At 40.8% G+C, this 12454-nt stretch overlaps 1 protein-coding gene across 11 annotated transcripts in view; it reads right to left on the bottom strand.

The window, feature by feature from the left end:
• Positions 1–12454, bottom strand: part of LOC134213257 (toll-like receptor Tollo) — a 444443-nt gene that overhangs the window by 18523 nt on the left and 413466 nt on the right. For all 11 annotated transcript variants that reach the window (XM_062692102.1, XM_062692099.1, XM_062692098.1 and 8 more), the window contains 3 exons: positions 6482–6608; positions 6047–6246; positions 5802–5957 (listed from right to left, as the gene is read on the bottom strand). In XM_062692102.1, the coding sequence (XP_062548086.1) occupies positions 5802–5957; positions 6047–6246; positions 6482–6608 (483 nt within the window). The remainder of the gene's footprint in view (positions 1–5801; positions 5958–6046; positions 6247–6481; positions 6609–12454) is intronic.

The raw sequence follows: 12454 nt of genomic DNA, 5'->3' as shown, positions 1-12454 counted from the left end.
GGATATAGACACTTAATATATTTGTTACATTTGGCTTGAAGGCCTTCAATGTGATTTTTAAAAGTTAATTTTTGATCTAGCAGAAGTCCTAAATATTTAGCTTCATAGACCAATTAATTGGAACCCCATTCATAGTGACAATATGTCTGCTAGAAGGTTTCAAATAAGAAGCTCTCGGCTTATGTGGGAAAATTATAAGCTGAGTTTTGGAAGCATTCAGAAATTTTCCATTTTTGCAAGTAAGTGGAGAAAATATCCAAACTTTTTGCAATCTACTACAAATGACACGAAGGCTTCGCCCTTTGGCTGAAAGGCCCGTGTCATCTGCAAACAAAGATTTTGACACCCTGGTGGTAAATCAGGTAAGTCAGAAGTAAAAATGTTATACACTACGGGCCCCAGTATGCTGCCTTGGGGACACCAGCCCTTACAGGTAATCTATCAGATTTAGTATTCTGATAGTTTACCTGCAGTGAGCGATCTGATAAATAATTTTGGATCAGTTTAATGATGTACAGAGGAAAATTAAAATTCATCAATTTTACAATCAAACCTTCATGCCAAACACTGTCAAATGCTTTCTCTATATCAAGAAGAGCAACTCCAGTCGAATATCCTTCAGATTTGTTGAGCCGAATTAAATTCGTTACTCTTAATAACTGATGGGTGGTTGAATGCCCATGGCGAAAACCAAATTGTTCATCAGCAAAAATAGAATTGTCATTAATATGAACCATCATTCTATTTAAAATAATCTTTTCAAACAGTTTGCTTATTGAAGAAAGCAAACTGATTGGGCGATAACTAGAAGCATCAGCTGGATTTTTGTCCGGCTTCAAAATTGGAACAACTTTGGCGTTTTTCCATTTATCTGGAAAGTATGCCAATTGAAAACATTTGTTAAATAAATTAACCAAAAAGGATAAAGAGCTCTCAGGAAGTTTTTTGATAAGTGTGTAGAAAATACCATCATCACCCGGGGCTTTCATATTTTTAAATTTTCTAGTAATAGATCTCACTTCATCCAAATTAGTTCCCAACGAAGGGTCAAAACATTCTCTTGATTGAGAATGTCTTCGAAGCTCCGTGTAACCTGATCCTCAATTGGACTAGTGAGACCTAGACTAAAATTATGGGCACTCTCGAACTGCTGAGCAAGTTTTTGAGCCTTTTCGCCATTTGTTAATAAAATTTTATTTCCCTCTTTAAGCGCTGGAATTGGCTTTTGAGGTTTTTAAGAATTTTGTTAATTTCCAAAAGGGTTTCGAACTGGGATCCAACTTCGAGACATTATTCTCAAAGTTGGTATTTCTCAGAATAGCGAAACGTTTTTTAATTTCATTTTGCAAATCTCGCCAAATAACTTTCAACGCGGGATCGCGAGTTCTTTGGTATTGCCTTCTTCTCACATTTTTGAGACGGATCAGTAGCTGAAGATCGTCGTCAATAATAATGGAGTTGAATTTAATTTCACATTTAGGAATTGCAATGCCTCTGGCTTCGACAATTAAATTTGTCAAAGATACGAGAGCATTATCAATATCACTTTTGGTATCGAGAGGAATATCAACATCAAAATTCCTATCGATATACGTTTTATAGAAATCCCAATCAGCTCTATGATAATTAAAAGTAGAGCTGATTGGATTATAAATGGCTTCTTGTGAGATTTCAAATGTCACAGGAAGATGATCAGAGTCAAAGTCAGCATGAGTTACCAATTGGCCACACAGCTGACTTGAATCCGTTAAAACTAAATCAATTGTAGAAGGATTTCGACTGGAAGAAAAACAAGTTGGTCCATTGGGATATTGAATAGTATAATATCCCGCAGAACAATCTTCAAATAAAATTTTACCATTGGAATTGCTTTGAGCATTATTCCATGAACGGTGTTTGGCATTGAAGTCACCAATTACGAAGAATTTTGATTTGTTGCGAGTCAGAATTTGAAGATCAGCTTTCAACAAATTCTTTTGCTGCCCATTGCATTGAAAAGGCAAGTAGGCTGCAATGAAGGAAAATTGTCCAAAATTTGTTTCAACAGAAACTCCCAAGGTTTCAAAAACTTTGGTTTCAAACGAAGAAAATAATTTATGTTTGATACGTCTATTAATGACAATGGCGACCCCACCACAGGCGCTGTCAAGACGATCATTTCTGTAGATAAAATAGTTTGGATCTCTTTTAATGGAGAGTCCTGGTTTTAAGTACGTTTCAGTTATAATGGCAATATGCACATTATGAACTGTAAGGAAGTTGAATAATTCATCTTCCTTACCCTTTAGAGAGCGGGCATTCCAATTTAGAACTTTCACACAATTATTTGGATCCATTGAAACGGAGTCCGATAACAATTTTTTGTGTGTACTTTATACCAACCTGAACAGCTTCAGGAATGGTATTTGCTTTGAACATTGCATCAATCATGTGATGCAATTGTTCAGTTAAAAATCAAAATCGGAAGCAGTCATGCTACCTGAATCGGCAACATGACCGTTATTTTCCGTTGGGACATGGGTATAAACCTCATTTTGAGAAGAGAAATTTTGTCTACCAGCAGCGATGTTTGCATACGTAGGTACATTGGAAAAATTGGAATTTACTGAAGTGCTTGCTACCCGTTGACGAGCGGCAAAATTTGTTTGTGAATTGTGGTGGGTATGAATTGCTCGACCGGTAACTGGTTTCGAAATTTGAGCGTTTGAAAAATTCCTACCCGCTGAATCTGGGATCCGATTGGACTTTCCCGTCATCAATTTTGCACGGGAATTCAAAACTTTTTTTGCGTGAAGGGCATTCCCATAAATTGGATTTATGATTGCCTCCACAATTAGCACATTTAAATTTATTGGAATCTTCTCTCACAGGACATGCGTCCTTGGCGTGAGAGGATCCACCACAAATCATGCATTTAGCATCCATGTGACAATGTTTGGTTCCATGACCCCACTTTTGGCACTTACGGCACTGGGTGGGGTTTTGGAAATTTCCCCCAGGCCTGCGGAAATGTTCCCATGTAACACGGACATGAGACATAATACAGGCCTTTTCCAACTTTTCATATTATTTAGTTCACTTTTGTTAAAATGAACTAAATAAAATTCTTGAGAAATGCCCTCTGGGAAGTACCAGAATGGGATTTCTTTTTCATCTTAATTACTTGGACTGGTGAAAATCCAAGTAATTGAGAAATTTCAATTTTAATCTCATCCAGTGATTTGTCATCACTGGGGAGACCTTTCAAGACGACTTTGAACAATCGCTCAGTTTTGTCGTCGTATGTGAAGAATTTATGGCGCTTCTCAGTTAAATACTGAAGAAGACGTTTGCGATCGTCAAAGGATCCCGGCAAAACGCGGCAGTCACCCTTCCTAGCAATCTGAAATGAAACCTTGATCCCCTGAAGGTTGCTCAAAATCTCATTCCTAAAGCCAGAAAACTCGGCAACAGATACCACAATCGGCGGAATCCTTTGCTTTTTCGCATGAATCGAATCACCTGGGCTAGATTCGATTTGCTCAATATCATCATTAATCAAATCGAACTGATTGCTCAGTTCGATAGGAGAAAAATTATTTCCGACATTAGAGTTTGAAGGAATATCTGAATTCTCCAGCTTCCTTCTATTTTTTCCACGCTTTGGCAGGACGGTCTTGAAACCTTGTTTCTTAGAAGGAAGTGGAGAATTCAAAGACTCCCCCTTCCTCTTGTTTTTATTAATACTCATTGCTGAGCGTGGAGACGTGACCTTCTAAGAGGTTTTTTCCCAGAACGGTGTCCCTGCAGGATTACCACCGCTTGTCGGAATTTTACTTCCGCAAACGGGTCCAACGTAAAACGAAGGCACGGGTCCTTGCAAAGATCGTAACGGGATCAGTGGGTACAAATAGTGCTAAGAAGCACCGTTGAAATTAAAATAGCTTCGGGTAGTATTAAAAACTTCCTTCCGCAAAGAGAGAAAGAACCGCACAGCACGAAAGCACGATGCGGTCTGGATTCAGCCAACTTGCGACTCGGCTTCGAAGCTGCAAATCCCGGTTCGACCAGATCTACACTCTGGACCTTTTCGTCATTGAAAATGGCTACTAGGTTGGGTCTGGAAAATTGGAACGCCTGCTCGCTCAAGAGCAAAATCGTCGAGCTCAACGATTTCCTTCAGAAGAAGGAGATTGACGCGGCTTTCATCACCGAAACCCACCTGAAGCCCGAGGTAAGTGCAACAATTCCGGGTTTTAGGCTGGTGAGGTTCGATCGAACAAGCTCCAGAGGGGGAGAAGTGGCAATCGCCGTGCGAAGCAACATTGCCTGTCGCCTGCTGCCGGACTTCAAGCTCAAATTCATTGAAGCCGTTGAAGTGGAAGTCACCATCGTCACTTTCATCGGGGCTTACTGTCCCACACAAGCCAAAGTTGACGATGGCACGTCGGCCGAGCTACGAAGGGATATACTCAAGCTTACTCGGCGACAGGGGCAGTTTATCATCGCCGGAGACTTGAACGCAAAGCACCAATCGTGGGGAAACACCGTCTCAAACCGGAACGGAGTCGTCTGATCCAACAACTAACAAGAAGACCACTACTCCATCCTGAGCACTGAGAGCCCTTCCCGGGTTACACGGTCCGTAGCCCATGCATCGCTCGACATCTTCATCACGAACATGCACGATCACGTCTCCCAGCCGTCTTCCAGGAGCTCAGCTCGGACCACTATCCGGTAGTGACGGAAATTGGAACTTCAGTGAATCGGCACGAGCTAATCCGGCGAAACTATCATCGAGTGAACTGACAGCGGTTCCAGCAGTGACTGATATAAAACTGAAATGATATAGAGTTGACCAGATTCACGAATAATTCCTTTGGAATCGGCATTAATGCTGGGATATTACCTTATCACCAACGGGAACGCGGTAATTTATCACAGCTTTTTCTGTTGCTATAACTCTATTGTTCGCAAAGCAGGTATCAGACTTCGAAAAAATTAAATCAGAGTTGCGTTCATAATGTAAAACCAATTCAATAAAAATTCCTCGGAAAAAAAAAAAAAAATTCGTTTCGTTTCGTAAAATTTCGAATTAAATGGACTTTTCGTATCGTTTCGAAGTCTCGAAAGTAAATTTGCATTTCGTTTCGATTCGTTTCGAATCAACACAGACTTTTTGAATTTCGTTTCGTTTCGTTTCGTTAGGAAAAAGTGTGTTATCGCATACCCTTAGTTAGATGTTTGATGCTTTTGCTTTTTTTTCGTATTTAAATAAAATGTCCAATTGAAAACATAAACTTTGGAGTTGAGAAACTCTGCTCAATGTGCATACATGAAAATCCATAGCACTTGTGGGTGTCTATTAGTGCGGAATGCACCACACAAAAGAAGGAAACCAGGGAAAATGGATTTTGCAACCGCATCATCAGACCTTGCGTCATTTCCCCCATGGATTCCGCTTTCAATTGTGGCGGTATCTACCGCTCTTCCTTCCAACCGTAGCAACAAATTCAATACAAATACATGTCTTCATAAGGATTGTGCAATTTGCGTTCGATTGGACCTGGGATTGAAGGAATGTAATATGGGAAGTTTATTCCAGCAATGGTGAATGATGACGAAAGCTTATTTCGAAATAGGAAATCGACATGAATGAAATATCTGCATCGAACAATGATCAGCATTATTCAAAAATTAGTCCAATTCTCCCAAAATACATTCGTCGAAAACAAAGTAAATTCCTCCTTCTGCGTAACGTATCAAAATGGCAACCCGATGCTCAGTTTGCCAATTTCGCGGAAAACTATTCACATACTCACCCTCAAATGCGCCAACGGTTGTATGATCTGCAGTGTAATGTTGTCAATGTGATTTCCGGATAAATTTAGGCTCCACAGCTGCTTGAACGGCGTAAATAACTTCAACGGAAGTGGACCCATGTCAGCTACCGCCAGTGTCGATATGTTCTGGATGACCTGCACCGGGTTTCAAAACAAACAACCAAATTTCAATACCACACAGAGGGAACAAGCATTAGCGAACACATTTCGGTTGGATAGATTACCTGGAAGGTGGGATACACCTCCATGAGGTCCAGCTGCAGGTTGCCGCTGATGTTGAACGTGTGCAAATTGGCTGCCACCGGTTCCAGGCATTCCGGCTCGATGCGTGATAATTTATTGTACGATACGTCCAGATATGTGAGGTTCGATAAATTCTCGAAAGCTTTCTCCGAGATTTTGGCCAACCGGTTGGACGAAAGGTCTGTTGTGGGAAGAGAAAGTTGGCGACAGTGTGTGAACAGGTGGGATTGATAGAGAAATCGATTCGCGGGAACAGGAATCCATAGGGCTGATAAATGTGATTGGATGTGGGTGTGGTGCGGACAATAATTGATGGGCTGTGGCCGGGCTATTCGGATCATGTAATATTTATGGGTGTCAATGGTGTAACGGCACGAAGGGATACATCGTTCCAGTTTGTGTAGGATGCTACTTACCTAAAAAGTTGAGACTTTTCTGATACTCGAATAGATTGTCGACCACCACTGATAGCTGATTGCCGTCCAACCGGAGGACTCGCAGGCGTTTCAGATCCTTGAATTCCGTGCGAACGAAATAGGTAAACTGCGAAATAAAATAGGATTTACGATTTAATTAAATGCTATAAACAAATGAATTGAGAGTGAAACATTGGCTGCAATGAATGTTTTCCTGTCAAGCTGAAGGCCTACTGAAGGCCGCTGTTCGCCGCTTGAAAAATCCTACTTTAAGCAATGTTTTGTACTCATCGATAAATGCCTATCAATCAGTGTGAGACCCTAAATGGCCGGAACGAAGTTAAGACGGCGACTCCCCGTGGATGCGTGTGCACGCCGCGGAGGTCTGACTGGAAGAGGCCAAAAATCATGGCTTGCTGCTCGCTGATTGACACTCTGATGTGTGAATCTATTATAACACGCTGAAGGCATTTTACTCAAACCCCACATTTCCCTTCTTCTCTCATTAAAAAAAGGCAAAAAAAAAAAATTCTAGCATAGGATGCAATGCTTGTTTTTCTCCTGGGTTATTTAAATTTTTGAAGCCTTCTTTTGTTTGTCAAATACAATGAGAATTTCTTCCAAAAAGCATTCCAAATCTTACCCAAATGCAATCTAAAACTATGGGGCGTTGAACTTCATTACGAAAATTCATGCTAATCCAAATTCAATCCAAATCCAATCCAAATCCAATTCAAATCCAATCCAAATCCAATCCAAATTCAATTCAAATCCAATGCAAATCTAATCCAACAACAATCTTGTGTGTTGCTCACCTCATCGTTCACCACCTGGGCGTATGATTTTGTCATCGGTGTTGTGGTTGTATGGGAGCGCCGACCTTGGAAGGGTGGAGGGGGGAGGGGACAGGAGCTGGCTGCAGCCGGCGTTCTTCTCTGATTTTCGCTAGATCCTCGATCTAGTTCTTGTGGCTGGGACAACCACGATATTTGGTAGTGTGGTGGCCACCGCAGTTTGCACATTTAATACGTTTAACATTCTCCAGATCGTTTTTCTTAGGAAGGTTGCAGTCGATAGAGTTGTGCTTATCACCACATTTAACGCATAGTGGGAAAAAATTGCAGTTTCGCATTCCGTGACCGAATCGTTGACAACGGTGACACTGGACAGCATCAGAGGTTTTCCGTTCATAATAACGCCACTTCGCAATAACGTTGAAAATTTCTTTAACCTTCCGCAGCTGCGACATTTTCACTGTACCTTTCACAAAGTGAAGAAGGTATAAAGCACACTCTTCCAGCCCAATCACTTTGCGCGAGAATAGTCTCACTTCCGTATCGAATTCCGATATCGAACACTGGTAGGCGGGACAGAACAACTTTTACCGGTTTGTCTTCAACCGGAGTGTGGGTATGGAATTGAACGTTCAATTTTTTGAGTGCATCAATTGTGAGGCGAAAGCACTCCCGTTGTGTGCATAGCAGTTTTACACCTGTCTTGTTCGCCTTCATGTGACAGTCAGTTTGCGAAATACCACTTTTGACCATCAGCTCGCGCAGTTGTCTTGTTGTTAGCTTGATAATGGTGATTGGGGGTGGACGACTCTTTTTCACTGTGGCGGGGTGCTTGTGCTCGGCATCGGAGTTAGAGTTAGCATTTCGATGTTGTCTTATTCGGTTTCTTCGACCGTCAGCAGATCGTACTCGTTACTCACGACTATGTCATTTCCATGATGTTGCTTATCTCCTTCATTGCCACCGATCCGATGGTCAGCTGATGTTGACGTATTGTTGACGATTGTCTGAATGTTCGTGTTCGGACTCTTCGCGCGAGGTGGATGGAGATTGCTGTCATCTAGGTTATAATCCGGATCTAGTCCACGTTTATGCCTAGACTTAGTGTTGCTCCGGAGTGTCCTGTGCGCCATTTCATGGGCCGCATTTGATTCACGGCGGCGTACGGGTGCTTCGTGCGACTTCAGGATGTCGATCCGCGATTGTTCACTCTCGATCAGGGAATCAATTTTTTTGGAATGCGCCTGCGAAACAAGCGACAAAAGAGAACCAACGACAAAGCTTTGTTTTTGTCGGAGATAATAATGATAAAGATCCGACAAATTTTGTCAGCAACAAGAAAGAAAACAATCTAGTTGCTAATTTTTCATCCCGTTGTTTTGCATTATTTCTAGGGAAAATTTCGGTTTTATGCTATCATAGTTTCTGCTTTTATGGAAATATTCGAGAATCGAACAATGATTACAAAATTAGCAGCGTATTTTTGGAGATATCAGAGCATGCAAGGCAAATGATTCTTGTCATATAGTGTTCGGGTTCTGATAAAGGTTTGTCGCTAGGTGCGTTTGTCAGTAACAAACTCTGTTGATGACAAAGAGTATATTGTTAGGCGTTGCTCGAATATTGATTCCCTGCTCTCGATAAAACAGCCGGATGACACACAACTATGCTTCTGGCTCCAGCATAAAATTCACGTTATTATTTTGCTGTGGGCGTTATTTTCTGTTACAATATTGTTACCAAATATTCAAATTTGTTTTGCACCGTACTAACCGTGTTGTGTTGAATGACGATCTTATTACAATTAAATTGAAAATCGAGCATATTTTTTACGGCACGGAATACGTGGTACATAACGATAATATTAATAAATTCATTCAAATCGCTTAACAACAATTACTCCATCACATAAAATTAATCGTGAAATTATTTTTTGTTTACTAATTTTGAATTGTCAGTGGGGCCCACCGCGCGCTAACCCCAGAGATGTTAGCCACCATTTTTTCCCATTGGAGAGATAGGCGATGACAGTAGGGTGCGATAAAAGGAAAAATAATCGATTGAACCGAACCACGATAGAATTGATGTTTACCTATGTTTACTTGGCAAAGCAGTGTTGCCGAATTAAGCAATGTTTTGTACTCATCGATAAATGCCTATCAATCAGTAATGATAGAGTTATTGTTATTTGAACGCTAAAAATGTAGAAAAATTCTACGAATGACCCAATTGGCTTAAGCAACATATATCGTTATTAATAATACAATTACGACTTTATCCACAAGTTTTTATTTTGTTGACAGACTCTTATATACGACTTGTTTACAACGAAAAAAGCGCAAGAGGTAGAGTTGATATATAACATCTAATAATCGAAAGAAAAATCCAAAAGTATACGGCAATGTATTTATATACATGTAAAAACATGAAATTTTTTAACAAAACGCGATCCAGACTGAAGTGGCTTTTTGACCTTTCTAATGTGATTTTTTCAATAAATTTTATGATGATCTCCGCTAGGTGTTTTTGTTCTTGTTAACTATGTCAAAAAAGTTTTGGGAGAAATTTTTGGAGGAATCTAGTATTTTTGTTGGAAAATCCTACAGGAATTTCTTGGGAAATTTCATTAGGATTTTTCTGCGTAAAATTCTTTGAACATTGCTGCGGAAATTCATATAGGTATTCTTTTTAAAATCCATTCAGGTTCTCTTTGGGAAATTTCTTTAGTAAAACCATAGAACATTCCTGCAGGAAATTATTCGGAAATTTATTAAAGAATGAATTAGTTCCCGATGGGCGATGGAATTCTTAAAAGAATTTTCTAAAGGACTTTCCGAGGGAATTCCTGAAGTAATGTCGGAAAGAGCTTATGAAGGCATTTCCGGCAACATTTTTGGAGGAATTGGGAACTGAAGGAATTCCCGAAAATAATTCAGTAGGAATCTTTTAAGAAATCAAAGTAATTCCTTACAGAGTTTCCGAATGCATCCCAAAAGCAATTAAAAAAGAAGAATTTTTGGAGAAATCCAAGACTGACGGAAGTTTCTCCAGGAGCTCCTTTGAAAAATCTTTCAGGAAATTGTTCAGGAATTCTTAAGGAAATTTCGTCCTAGAACTTCGCAAGGAAAATTAAAAAAAAGTTTTTGGAAGAATTTTTGAAGGAATTTTCGAAAGAATACCTCAACAATTTTTACAAGGTTTTCCTAAACAGATTTCTGAAGGAATGCGTGGAGGAAATTCCGAACCAATTCCGGAGGGAAACTTCGAGGAACACCTGAAAAAATTTCGGAAGACTTTCTGGAATTCGTTTCCGGAGGAGTTTATGTACAACTCCTTGAGGCAGTGGTTCTCAGCCCCCCCCCCCCCCCATTTTAGCTGTTCCGTGAACAAAATTTTAATTTTTTTTAAACATAATTTGAGGACATTCGAAAGCTTCCGAGGATCTTGAAAGGAGGACTCTAAGCCTCTTGAAAGTAGGCTTCCAGACCTATTGAAAGAAAGCTCGCAAGCCATTCAAAAGAAGGTTTGGAACCACTTGAAAGGAGGCTTCCGAGCCTCTTAAAAGAAGACTTCTGAATCTTGTCACTTGAAAGGAGACTTCTGACTCTTGACTCTAGAAAGGAGGCGTTCGAGCCTTTTGGAAGGAGGCTTCCAAGCCTTTTGGAAGAAGACTTCCAAGCCTTTTGGAAGGAGGCTTCCAAGCCTTTTGGAAGGAGGCTTCCAAGCCTTTTGGAAGGAGGCTTCCAAGCCTTTTGGAAGGAGGCTTCCAAGCCTTTTGGAAGGAGGCTTCCAAGCCTTCTGGAAGGAGGCTTCCAAGCCTTCTGGAAGGAGGCTTCCAAGCCTTCTGGAAGGAGGCTTCCAAGCCTTCTGGAAGGAGGCTTCCAAGCCTTCTGGAAGGAGGCTTCCAAGCCTTTTGGAAGAAGGCTTCCAAGCCTTTTGGAAAGAGGCTTCCAAGCCTTTTGGAAGGAGGCTACCGAGCCTCTTGGAAGAAGGCTTCCAATGCACTTGGAGGAGGCTTCCAAGCCTCTTGGAAGGATGCTTCCGAGCCTCTTGAAAGGACACTTCTGAACCCTTAATGAGCTTCCGAGCCTCTTGAAAGAAGGCTACCAATCCTTTATAAAGGAGGATTCCAAGCCTTTTGAAGAGTCTTCCAAGCCTCTTCAAAGAAGGCGTAAAAGCTTCCTGAAAAAAAAGTTTCCGAGCTTCTTGAACGGAGACTTCTGAGCTTCTTGAAAGGAGCTTCCGAGCCTTTTGAAAGAAGGCTTCCGATCCTCTTTGAATGAGACTTCCAAGTCACTTGAATGGAGAACCCCAGGTCACTTTAAAGAGGCTTCCGAGCCTCTTGAATGAAGGTATCCAAGTTTCTTGAAAGGAGGCTTCCGAGCCTCTTGTAAGAAGGCTTCCGACCCTCCTGAAAGAAAGCTTCCGCGTTTCTTGAAAGGCTTCCACTTTTCAGGTGGCACCCGTGCCTCTTTGAATGGTGCTTCCGAACCTCTTGAAGGAGGCGTCGGAGGCTCTCAAATGAGATCTTATGGAGGTTTTCAAGCCTCTTGCAATCAGTGTTGGTAAAAACTCAACATCTCAAAACTCATGAACGATTCATTGGTGTGTTGAAACGCACCAAACTCAACACTCATGGCTGAGTTGAATCATGGTAGGTTTTCTTTTGATCTTTTTTATTAAAAAAAAAGTGAACTGTCGTTTGTCACATTGAATGCGTGTGTAAACAATAAATTGCCAACAAATTGATTTTAAATGCTTTTTGGAGTGAAATGCTTTTTATTGGCAAATGAGTGAAACGATACGTACTTGCTTTAAAAACTCAGTCGTGATGCATTCCTTCTAATTCGCAAACGAGTTTCTTCTCGCGAAAGGGCTCGATAGTTGAGATTTGTGAATGATTTTGTGAATGACGCTACCTGTAACGAAGCTATTGAGAAAAAGTCGTCATGTGTCTCAAATTAAAAACCAACAATAGACCTCTTAAATTATGGTTGTAGTGGCAGGAATAGGAGGAAATCCCCCAGTGCCGGACACATAATCCATTTCACGAAAACCTCTCCAGTTATCCGGTTTATGTTTACTTGTATACCTTTTACACAAAATATTCTCATTGATGATTAGGTATTGGGAGGTGTCCGGCGCTGCATGATCCCCCTAATAGGTTTCGTTTACTAAT

The sequence above is a fragment of the Armigeres subalbatus genome, chromosome 2 (genome assembly GCF_024139115.2).
Source record: "Armigeres subalbatus isolate Guangzhou_Male chromosome 2, GZ_Asu_2, whole genome shotgun sequence".
Classification (NCBI taxonomy): Eukaryota; Metazoa; Arthropoda; class Insecta; order Diptera; family Culicidae; genus Armigeres; species Armigeres subalbatus.
This window is presented reverse-complemented; position numbering and strand designations above follow the sequence as displayed.